This window comes from Trichomycterus rosablanca, chromosome 6 (genome assembly GCF_030014385.1).
Source record: "Trichomycterus rosablanca isolate fTriRos1 chromosome 6, fTriRos1.hap1, whole genome shotgun sequence".
NCBI classification, from domain to species: Eukaryota; Metazoa; Chordata; class Actinopteri; order Siluriformes; family Trichomycteridae; genus Trichomycterus; species Trichomycterus rosablanca.
In genome coordinates, this window is record NC_085993.1 from 19,224,914 (window position 1) to 19,237,580 (window position 12,667).

At 38.9% G+C, this 12,667-nt stretch overlaps 1 protein-coding gene across 1 annotated transcript in view; it reads right to left on the bottom strand.

The window, feature by feature from the left end:
• Window positions 1-12,381, bottom strand: part of mst1ra (macrophage stimulating 1 receptor a) — a 44,404-nt gene extending 32,023 nt beyond the window's left edge. Inside the window, exons 1-5 of the mRNA XM_062996702.1 lie at window positions 11,179-12,381; window positions 9,088-9,090; window positions 2,898-3,062; window positions 2,665-2,790; window positions 932-1,102 (exon numbers count right to left, since the gene is read on the bottom strand). Coding sequence (XP_062852772.1) covers window positions 932-1,102; window positions 2,665-2,790; window positions 2,898-3,062; window positions 9,088-9,090; window positions 11,179-12,381 — 1,668 coding nt within the window. The remainder of the gene's footprint in view (window positions 1-931; window positions 1,103-2,664; window positions 2,791-2,897; window positions 3,063-9,087; window positions 9,091-11,178) is intronic.
• Window positions 12,382-12,667: the final 286 nt, after the last annotated feature.

The window sequence follows — 12,667 nt, forward strand, 5'->3', positions numbered from 1 at the left end:
GCAAAATCTACAATGGAATGGTTCACAAATAAACTTATCCAGGTGTTAGAATGGCCAAGTCAAAGTCCAGACCTGAATCCCATCGAGAATCTGTGGAAAGAGCTGAAAACTGCTGTTCACAAACGCTCTCCATCCAACCTCACTGAGCTCGAGCTGTTTTGCAAGGAAGAATGGGCAAAAATTTCAGTATCTCGATGTGCAAAACTAATAGAGACATACCCCAAGCGACTTGCAGCTGTAATCGCAGCAAAAGGTGGCGCTACAAAGTATTAACGCAAGGGGGCTGAATAATATTGCACGCCCCACTTTTCAGTTTTTTATTTCTAAAAAAAGTTTAAAATATCCAATAAATTTCGTTCCACTTCACGATTGTGTCCCGCTTGTTGTTGATTCTTCACAAAAAATTACAATTACATATCTTTATGTTTAAAGCCTGAAATGTGGCAAAAGGTTGAAAAGTTCAAGGGGGCTGAATACTTTTGCAAGGCACTGTATATATATATATATATATATTTTTTTTTATAATTAACTTGTAAGTGACCACCCCCATGTGGAGGCTTTATGTTACATCTCTTATAGATAAAGTAAGATGCATTGTGTGCATGGGTCACATAAAAAATCATGGACAAAATGTGGGTTGCTTAAAAAAAGTTTGAAAAACCCTGTCCTACAGTTATACTAACATGAATGAATCAAAACCCAGTTGTTTTGACAGGCCTCTTACATGTCTTTCCAAACCAAAACAAATGCAGTACTTTCTTTATTAAAGAACTTCGTTCGATCCTATAAACAATCTCATATTCTTTGTTCTTTGTGGTGACCTGTCTAAGACAAAGATGCCTGGGCAGTCTATCCCCTATATGCTAGAACATTTTAAAATATACACATATAAAGCACAGCAAAAAAAACAGTGTTTCAGAAATCAAGTCACCTGATTGATAACTGGGGGGCAAATGCGATTACTCCATTGGCTCTGGCACTCAGTCATTCGTGAGCAAACCTCATCGCACCATCCACAGCCCATAAAGCGCGGTGCCTGCAAACACTCTGAGCAAGTCAGCAGATGAGCGCATCCAGGACCTTTAGGAGACACAGACACCATCTATACACACAAAGAGACAGAGTGGCAATTTAGAGACACATTGAACACAGTACATTAGACAGATCTTCTGTTTCTGTTTTTAACAACAAAAAACTGTTGTAAGAAAAACAACTAAAAAAAAAAGAAACACAAGTATGGGGTGCACAGGATAAAAACAGTAATAGTAAAGTGTGGAAAAGAAAGCTTTTCCCATGACATCTGACACAAAGGTAATACAGCATTAAAACATAGTAGTAGCATTGGGATGGTGTGGGGATGCTTTGCTGCTTCATGGTCTGGGCATTATAATTGGATATACAGTAAATGCTTTCTACCAGACAATCATAAAGTACAATTTCTGGTCATTAGTCTTTGAAGCTCAAGGGCAAATGGGTCATACAACAAAACAACAATTCAAAGCATAAAGTCAATCTCTTGAAAAAGTAGAAAAGTATCATTTTCTAGTCAACTATTTGAATTTCATTGAGATGGTAGTTACTTTTTCACATAAATAACCCGTATTTGTTTCACATTTGTGTTGTGCTATGTAAAATGTAAGCCCACTAATGCTGAGATTCAGGGTTCGAATCTCAGTGGTGTTCTCGGCCAGTGCATCTATACAGGCATAAATAGCTATAGTCTGAGGAAGGGATTGGATGCGCTCTCAGTGCTGGTCCCAAGCCCAGATAAATATAGGAGGGTTGCCTCAGAAAGGGTATCCGGCGTAAAACAGAGCCGAATCAGGTATATGGACCAGAATAATCTGCTCTGGCAACCCTTGAAGATAGCAGAAGCCATAAGAAAGAACAAAAAATGGCACTGAAATGCTGCCCAAATAGCATTTTCTTGTTTGTGTGATAAACACAGCCAGTAAAACAAAGACAATAGTCTGCAGTTTTAATATCAATGTGCACTCGTCACTATGTTTGCAGAACTTTACCTAATAAGGACAATTACAATAACTGTTAATTAGGGATGTAATAATACACTCTACCCACAATGCGATACGATTCACGATACTGGGTTCACGATATGGTCTTTTCCCGATTTTTTTAAACAAAATGAAATGGAAGACTAATTATGACAAAGTTTCCTTTAATTATTTCTCTTTAAAAAAATAAAATAAAATACTGTATTTGTGCTTATCTTTTATTTATCTAAATAATGAATGCCCTTTTATTTCTGAGGTAGGTACAAACTATGCTAAATAATGCTTATTGTGTAAAAAAACTAATGACATTTTAAAACAAATCCAACATTATATAAACAAATGAATAATACAAATAAAGAAAGTATCCTCACATAAATACAATTGGCTGGAAAATCCCCTACCTGGCAAGTGCCACCAACCAGGCGAGGTGAATAGCGCCAGTGCCCTCTGCTGTTTAAAGTGAATATCGATTCATCTTAAATGAATAACCGATTCGAATCGTGGCACACGTGCACCGATTTTAACTGTCTTGTAGTGCATCGTTACATCCCTACTGTTAATTAATTTACTAACCTTGACCAAATAAGCAACCAAAGCAATAGAAGTAAAAATAACAGACATGACAAAATGCAGCAAAACAGAGAAACTGCACCTTATTTCCAACCACAAAGAGTAAAGACTCTTCAGATCTCACTGCAGCGATGCGGGACACCTTTTCCTCTTCTCCCACAAGTGAGTAGTTGGCAAATATTATGGGCCGTGATTTAGTCAAAATGACCTGTGTTAAAAAGAATGTGGTTAGACCATAACAAGTCCAGAAATGTACATAAACTCTAGCTCCACTAGAAGAGTTTGATAGTCCGAGGACAATTATGGAATTATCACCTGAAGCAGTCTTCCACGGTCAGTGCCAATGTGTGCAACAGTGTCAGTACTGATGTTTGTGACCAGAATGGATGTGAGTAGCTCAGTCATCTGACCACTAAAGAAATCTGTCCTGAAATGGGGCTTTGCCACCATAGTAGGCACAGCTTCACACTCTTGTTTATTCTCTGCTGTCTGGAAATCACAGAAAAAAACACACATTGTACAAACTGAATAACATTATTGAATATTTTAGGCTTACACTGCAGCTTACACTAAGTAAAAAAAGATACAGCAATAGATTTATGGTCAGCTACGTCATTAACCTCTGAGGTTGCCAGTCTTTGCTCCTGTGTGGCATGAAAACACAAGTTGTTTTTAAAACTACCCCAGTAAATAGATTTAGCTGCAAAACCATCCCAGAGCTGAGTAGGAAGCATCAAGCAGAACTCAAACAGTTATTTATTTATTAGGATTTTAACGTCATGTCTTACACACTTTGGTTACATTAATGACAGAAACGGTAGTTACTCATTACACAAGATTCATGGGAATTGTCATGGACAATTTTGTATCTCCAATGAACCTGACTGCATGTCTTTGGACTGTGGTAAGAAACCGGAGCACCTGGAGGAAACCCATGCAGACACAGGGAGAACATGCAAACTCCACACAGAAAGGACCTGGACTGCTCCACCTGGGAATCGAACCCAGTGCTACCCACCGAGCCACAGCGCCGCCCCAGAGAAGTGACTGAATCTTATTTTTAAGGTGTTGGGTTTGGCTATTATCTCATTATGCACATAAACTGCAACACAAACTGTGAAAAAGATACAAATAAGAAGTGGAACTTTTCATTCTCTAATGCAGAAGTAAATCAGTCATAATTAGCACAGCAATTACCACTTGCCCAATCTTTAGTACAAATTTACTTTATCTAAACTACATCATTAACAACAAGAACACAATATTTAAATCTGCTCTCATAAACTTTCTGAATGGAGCCAAATCCGGGATGATAGGTCGGGTGTGTGGAGGGAAAAAAAGGAAACTGAAAGTTCATGAGCTTGAACATTGAAAAATACAACATTCATCAAAATAAGTGTATGATATTTATTTTTAGTTTAAATACATTCTACATTTTTAAAAAATAACTATATATTCATTTTTTACTTGAATATACTTTTATCACTTGCATACACTTATTTTGTTTTTAATTGTAACATCATGTTTTATATACTTTGGGAGGAAACCCGAGCTCCCGGAGGAAACCCACACAGACACAGTGATACAGGAAGAACACAGGTTCGATTTACTTGGTAACATGTAAGAAACACCCAGGACTGGTCACTAGTCCATCACAGGGCAAACACACACACACATTCAGACTCAAGAAACCTGGAGGAAACCCACACAGACACAGAAAAAACCTTTTAAACTCCACACAGAAAGGACCCCTACCGTTCCACCTGGGAATCGAACCCAGGACCTTCTTGCTGTGAGCTGACAGTGCCATCCTGCATATATGATATATGATATTTGAGGTCTTAAAATTTTCAGTAGGCGGCATGGTCTTTCACAGCAAAAAGGTCCTGGGTTCATTTCCCAGTAGGAGCAGTCTGTGTCCTTTTTCTGTGAAGGGTTTTCCCTGTGTCTGCGTGGGTTTCCTTTGGGTTCTCCAGTTTCCTCCCACCGTCCAAAGACATGCAGACAGATTAACTGGAGGTACTAAAATTACCCTGAGTCTGAATGTGTTTGCCATGTGATGAACTAGTGACCAGTCCTGGGTGTTTCTTAAGCTTCACTGAGTGAATCGGACCCACCGCGACCCTGAATAGGATAAAGTGGTGGTAAAATAGACAATGAATTAATGACTGACTGAATGAATATTTTTGTTGTTGATGTTTTCAGATTTACATCTAATTTTATGCAGTTATGTTAGTAATAATTTATATACTGTGAGATTATAAGAGTGAATTAGTAACATGTTTACACCGAGTCAGACGAGTAGTAGCTACTAAAACAGGATAAACCTACTACAGATCAGGAAGTCTGCAGATGCCAGCTGGCCACTTTCCCAAAACTCTAAGAGTCATAAACCTAATAAAGTGAGACCATAGTTTATAGAGCATGCAATGTTTTTTTCCATGAGTCAGTCTCATGTGAAATCTTTTAATTTAACTAAAACTATACAGTAACATTAACGATGTGACATGTTTTCACCACTTGCTTAAATAGCTTGTGAAAAATATGATCATTTGCTCCAAAAATGTCACCCTTTTTCCTCTTAAGTGTTTTATGACAAATGCAGAAATGAATAACTACCATAAAACTAAAGGACATTGGTATTTAGTATCATCCTGGAAAAAGTCCTAATGTAAATCTTTCTGTAAGCGTAGGACGTTCAACAAGTGCTTCAATACCCTGTGCTTACAGCATCATGAATATTCGTCCAGCTCTTTTACAGTCAGATAGTTCTGCTTTAACTCTAGCCAGGAAGTATTTGATTACACCCCAAAAGGAAAAAAAAACACTTTATCACTGAAATGGCTTACTTTGGACAGAAATCAAGAGGTTCTGCAGGATTGCCAATTGAGATGTAGCATTAGTGAACACCCTTAGAATGTATTAGGTCATGGTATGTTGCCTTAAGGCATTGATTTCAACATTTTTCATTTTATTTCATTTTTCTGTTTTTTCCACCACTTTATCCTGGTCAGGGTCATGGCTTTCCTGGAATCGCTGGCCACAATGCACCAACACAACCAGGACAGGACGTCAAGCCATCGTGGGGCCTCTCTGTTAAACTAATAATTAAAACTAATTGGCAAAGGTGTTTTATTTACGACATTTAGCACACTTTTATCCAAAGCGACTTACAATTGAGACAAAATTTGAACCAGTAACCTTCTGATCACTAGTCCAGTACCTAATCCAATGAGCTACCACTGCCAACATTAAGCTACCACTGCCCGCTGTTTCCACTGTTTAATAAAGGAGATGAGTTCAAAAAGTGTGGGTTTCACATGTGCTTTGTTCATTCAATAAGGGCAAAACAGAGCCAGCAAAAAAAAAAAGAACTGGGCAAACACAAGCCAAGCATCCCAGCCTCATAAAGTTGGCAGGTGAGAACACACACAATAAGCCAGCAGCAAGCTGACCCACAAAGCCAGAATTTAAAGGTCCTTCTCCAGCTGGAGCAAATTAAGACTTAATTCAGTGAAGAGACTGCCAGCTGAGAAACCAGCAGTCAGTCTTCTGCACCTTCATGTTTGCTAGCCAATAAAAATATTTGTGAATGGCAGAATGAATTGATCTAACCAAAAATAACGTAAACATAGCAGAAGGTCATTTATGATTATGAAACCTATAAGTGTAACTGGTTATAAAGCTCAATAGAAAGGTTGGGCATCATAAAGTAGTTCAGACATCGCTTCATCATCTTGACAAACATTATAAAATGAATAATTTCCCAGCGTTCAGGCCAATATATCTTTTTTGTCTTTCCCAATTTAAAAACACTCGACAGTTCTTGAATAAGTCAGCAACAACAGGAGGACATAAACTCTTACTATAGACCTGTACGCCCACCTACTAATTTATACAGCAGCGCAATGCAAAAAAATCATGCAGACATGGGTCAAGAGCTTTAGTTAATAATCAGACCAAACATCAGACTGGGGGAGGACAGTGAGGTGACTGATCATATCATGGTTGTTGGTGGCACATTGGTTGGTTTGAGCATGTCTTAATTCTGATGCAAAACCCCATTTTCCAAACTACTTTTATTTAACTTATAGAAGTACAAAGAAAACATTTTTTGTGTTTTCACCGACAAACATAACATAAAAATATAAAAAACAATAGAATGTGATGCCTGTTGGAAGGTTTTCCAATTAGCAGTTTAAGTGGTAACAGATCAGGTCATCAAGACAGCATCCACTTCATGACAGAATTGTCAGTCAATGTACAGTATCTCAGCACAAGATTGCCAAGAATGTTGGTCTTTTCCCATCTACAGCTGATAATACCATAAAAGAAATTCAATCAGTCATGGAAAATCTCAGAAACCACTGCTAAATGTGCATGACCATCAAGCCCTCAGATGGTACTGTTTAAAAACTGTCATGCTACCTTGATGGACATAGTCACATGGGCCCAGGAGTACTTTGGAAAACCACTGTCACTTAACACAGTCTGCATTAAGATGTGCAACCTGAAACTGTATTTGGCAAAGATGAAACCATTTTCCTTTTTGAAACTGCCCAATTTAAGGGAGCTTGTGCCCCAGTTCTTAGCTGACAGAAGTAAACCCCATGTGATCTTCTGCTGTTTTAGTCAATTTTCTTGTTAATCACTATTGCTACATGAGTTAAAGTACCTGTTCTATCAACTCTAATTACTCTGTCCATTTTGTTAATCCACTCATCCAAATTTATGATTGCTGGGTTTTTTTTAAATACTTTCCACCATTCTATGTACAAACCCCATTGCCAGAAATGTTGGTGAACCTTCTAAAAATGCTATAAATCGTGTTTGTAATGTGCTTATTTAATAGACAAAAAAGGGCAAATAAAAGATTTGCAGTGCTTTCAATTACCTAATTTTATTTGTTTAATTTAATAAATAAATAAATACAAAAATGATGCCTGTAACACTCAAAAAAGGGACAGAAGCATATTTACCACCTTTTTTAATTATACGTTTTAATCATTTTGAGAATTGAATATACTTACATTGCTGTTTTGCACATTTGTGCACTTTTTTGCTCATTTTTGATGGATGCAAGATTTGTATGTATGCTTTATGCTGCTCAGGAGTCCATGGTCATCTGATTCTTGGCTTCCTCGTTGCCAAATACAGTTTCAGGTTGCACATCTTAATGCAGACTGTGTTAAGTGACAGTGGTTTTCCAAAGCACTCCCGGGCCCATGTGACTATGTCCATCAAGGTAGCATGACAGTTTTTAGTACCATCTGAGGGCTTGATGTTCATGCACACTCAGCAGTGTCTTTAATCAATACCTGTATATATTGAACAAATGGTGCTAGATTTATGTATGTTTTATATAAGTTTTATGTAAGTTAATGTGTATATTTTTTTGTAATTAATGTGTATTGCAACTGTGAGGGACTATGCACCTAAGATTTTCACTCACCTTTCACACCTCTGTTAATGTGACGTGACAATAAAGTGATTTGATTTAATTAGATTTTTTGGTTCTTGGTCTGATTCATCTTGATTTTTGCTGCAACATGAGAATAGCAGAACCAATCTTTGACCTAGCTGCATGAATTCATTGGTCCATCTGCCTAAACCTTGTGTCCAACAACTGGTAAAATTAATCTTTGAAATGAGTAAACTAGCACGTTGGCTCTCAGTATCAGCAAATCAAGCACCAAACATGACCAATATCCTAGTAGTAAAGTTCTAGCATATTTTAATGGTTTTGCTTCTTCGGTGGCTTGGTGAATAGCACTGTCACCTCACAGCAAGAAGGTCCTGGGTTTGATCCCCAGGTGGAATGGTCCAGGTCCTTTCTGTGTGGAGTTTGCATGTTCTCCCTGTGTCTGCGTGGGTTTACTCCGGGTGCTCTGGTTTCCTCCCACAGTCCAAAGACATGCATGTGAGGTGGCAAAACAGGGTGGCACGATGGCTTGGTGAATAGCACTGTCACCTCACAGCAAGAAGGTCCTGGGTTTGATCCCCAAGTGAAATGGTCTGGGTCCTTTCTGTGTGGAGTTTGCATGTTCTCCCCGTGTCTGTGTGGGTTTACTCCGGTTTCCTCCCACAGTCCAAAGACAAGCAAGTGAGGTGAATTGGAGACACTAAATTGTCTATGACTGTGTTCGATATAACCTTGTGAACTGATGAATCTTGTGTAATGAGTAACTACAGTTCCTGTCATGAACTGTAAGTGTAAAACATGACGTTAAAATCCTAATAAACAAACAATAAACAAAACCTGTCTTAAGTATCGTTGCTGACCATGTGAAGGCCCACATTTTACATTTCAAAATGGCTTCTTTAAACATAAGATGTAACTGTTCACTCAAATTTTTATTATGACTATAAAAAGTCTACACACCACTGTTAAAAAATGAGACCACGATGAATGTTTCCACCATTAATGTGACCCTGTGGGTGGGGGAGGAGGGGCACATTATTTTAAATACAAAACTTAAAATAATGTGCTTGACTAGATATGCACACCCTTAAACTAATACTCTGTTAAGGCCCCTTTTGATTTTATGACAACATTCACTCCTTTGTGTAGGAGTCTATCAGCATGGTAAACTTGATTTGACAATCTTTGCCCACTCTTCCTTGCAAAAGCACTTTAAATCTGTCAGATTGTGAGGGCTTCTCCTGTGCACAGCCCTCTTGAGGTCACTCCACAGATTTTCAACTGGATTTAGATATGGGCTCTGGCTGGGCCATTCCAAAGCTTTAATCTTCTTCTGGTGAAGCCATTATTTTGTTGATGTGAAGTATGCTTTAAATCGTTGCCGTGCTGAAAGGTATAAATCCTCTTCATCTCCAGCTTTTTAACAGAAGCCAAATTGATTGATGTTTGGAACTATTCATTATTCCCTCCACCCTGACTACAGCCCCAGATCTAGCTCAAGAAAACAGATCAAAAGGCATATTGCTGCTACCACCATGCTTTACTGTGGGTATGGTGTTCTTTTGGTGATGTGGAGTTGTTTTTGCACCATAAATGCCTTTTTTATTATGGCAAAAAACTTCAACCATGGTCTTATCAGACCATAACACACATGCTTTTGGCAGACTTGATGTTGAACTTGGTATTGAGACTTGGAGGTTTTTCGCCACCCTACTCCACAGCCCAGACATAAGAAGAATACAGGAGATTCTTGTCACATGTAGTATGTACCAGTACTTGTCAGAATCTCCTGTAGCTCCTTTAACATTGCTGTTGTCTTTTCATCAGTTCTGAAGGGACGTCCAGTATTTGGTATCATCACTTTTGTGCCATATTTTACATTTACTTGTTGATGAGCATCTTCACTGTGTTCCATGGTATATGTAATACCTTCAAATTTTTCATACTAAAACCTTTAATACTTTGATGCCTTGAATACTTTTTAAGCTCTCAGACCATGGCTTGTACGATGCAACTAAGTAAATGTAAGGAAAATCCTACTAGAACAGCAAAACTTTGTAAGGGGGCTTAATCAGAGTCACTTTAATTAATGGTAGGTACTGACTACTATTTAACATGAGTTTTCATGTGATGGGTTCATTCTGGACATAGCCACGTCCCCATTTATAAGAAGGTGTGCACACTTATGCAACCACATAGTTTTTTTATTTTTCCCCCTCTAAACAATTTCAGTTCAGGTCACATTAAGGGTGGAAATCATTCTGAAATTACTTATCTTTGTCTGATTATTTTTACATCACAAAAACCTGGAACTGTAACAGGAGTGGGTAGACTTTTTGCTGATTATATAATTTGTAGTGGAATAACATTGTATTCAGTTCAAGAAAGATGCAGAACAAAAGTATTCCACAAGATGTACACTTTTAAATGAATAAAGAAATACACTTAAAGAGGCACTCAGAGGGCACCCAGGTGGCACAGCGAGATATTCCGCTAGCACACCAGCACCGAGTTTCTGAACTCCTCAGTTCGAAACTCAATGTTGCCTCCGGTCGGCCATCTAGCGGGCATAATTGGCAGTGCCTGCAGCAGATACCAATTGGCCACCGTATCTGCAAAGTGGGGGCCGGGCTATGTGTGGGTGGGTGGGTCTTCATACGCTGTGTAAGGACCCTGATTGGCGGAAGAGACGCCTGTGCAGAAAGCAGGGGTGAGAAGAGGAGGGCTGTACACATGTCGGAAGAGGCGTGTACAGCGACGTGCTCTTCTCGGATGCAATCTGGTATCTCTGGTAGCAGCGGAAGACAAAATTGAGTGTGCTAAATCGGGAGGAAAATGGGGAGAAAACGCATAAAATAATTATAATTAAAAAAAATAATAAAAAGAGGCCCCATGTCTAAGGGGACAGTAGGCGAACTGATATTGCAGAGTGGGATGTGGCCCTGGGTCAACAGGGGAGGTGCTTCAATCGAAATCGTTCGACCAATCACAAACTAGCTGCCCGCTATGACATCACCACATTTGCTGAGCCTTTCTTGTTTTTCTCCTTTTTTCCCTATTTTTCTCATTTTTTAACCTCAACCAGAGAAAAAGCTCCGTGCCATGCACGCACTGAATCCCCTTGTTATAATACATGCTTAACATGTAGTAGTAGAATAAGAGAATAAGTTTTACCTCATGTGGACAGCTATCGCAGGTTCGGAAGTGACACAGGCCCCGGGAGAGCCGTCCAGATCTAGCAGTGCAACAAGCATTCACCCCTTGCTCAATGACCGTGTTAAGGTTATAAACGGAAAATGCACAAAGAGCAGACTTTCTTGTAGGATTTCCTTTATCATCAGTAATAGCAAATACCGTGTACAGCACGCCATTCTGATTTGGATCCACTATGCCAAGTTCATTCGCCAGTTCCTTTTCTGCTGTGCTGAAATGGGCAGCTTGAGCTACATTGTACACAACATTTTCAGAGCTCCTCTTTCTTCGTTTGGGCTTAAAGTGGCACTCCAGTGTGATCTCCCGATACATCCATTCTTCACTATCTCCATTTGGCAGTCTCCCTAAATGAGTCTGGAGCGTGAAGGTTTGTCCTTGCTTTGGAGGGTTTTCTCTCTGGACAGACAAGAAGTAGGTGTAGCCCAGTGTTGAGAAGGTATAAACATATTCAATAGGAAAGGAATCTTGAAACTCAGGTAGTACTGTCAGACCCCTGACGTTGGTATCAAATCCATTCTCTGTAGCGAGTAGTCGCCGCATCGAGATGGAACGTCTGCCATAATCCGCCCCAATAGTGCTGTTGATAGTGGCTGCCGCGAAGAAGTAAGACGTCTGGCCGTCTTCTACAATGCTGACTTGCGTGCCCAGAGGACTAGCAATGCAGTCAGGACAATGTGAAGGCGAGTTATCCTCTTTATTGAAAAGGCATTTATGTTCAGAAGGTGGTTTTCCATCTGATTCAAGCTCATAAAAACTACATATTCCATACTGATTGCTCCCACATATATACAGAAATTGAAGAAAAGGTTTAGTGTCCAAAAGAAGAACTTGGTTGTCTGTGTTTACTGGTGCATTTGGGTCATTTTTAATACCACAGTTGCAGGTCTGACACTTCGGGCTGCCCACAGGACCAGTCCTTATTTCCCATAATTTCTCAAGATTGCTGTCTAAAGCTTCAATCACATTCTGTGATGCTACGTATATCTCATTGTATTCCTGGTTGAACGCTATGTTCTGGATGGGTTGCAAAGTTTGAAAATAAAGAGATGTATATGGATATGTGAAATTAATAGCCTCCCGGGGAATTGTAGGACAGGTTCCAACAGTCAGTGTCACATGAATCTGGAGCCAGACACATGCTAACAGTGTCCAAAGCCATAGCATGTCTGTGTCTACTGGACTTATTGCAGTCTAGAAAAAAACAAGTGTCACTGCTTCTAAAGCTGGCTAATCATCTCCAGGATCTAGGAAAGAATAAAAAAGTATATCAGTAAATGTCAGCTCAAGCAATTAAATCTTTAATAACATAACGCAATTTAAAAAAATGAACACATGATAAAATACAGTTATTATCACTATTGCATTTCTATATTAAAAAAAGAACATTTTTGAAACCCATTATTAAGGGAGAGATTAATATATATATATTCTAAAATTCTAAAGCATTTAC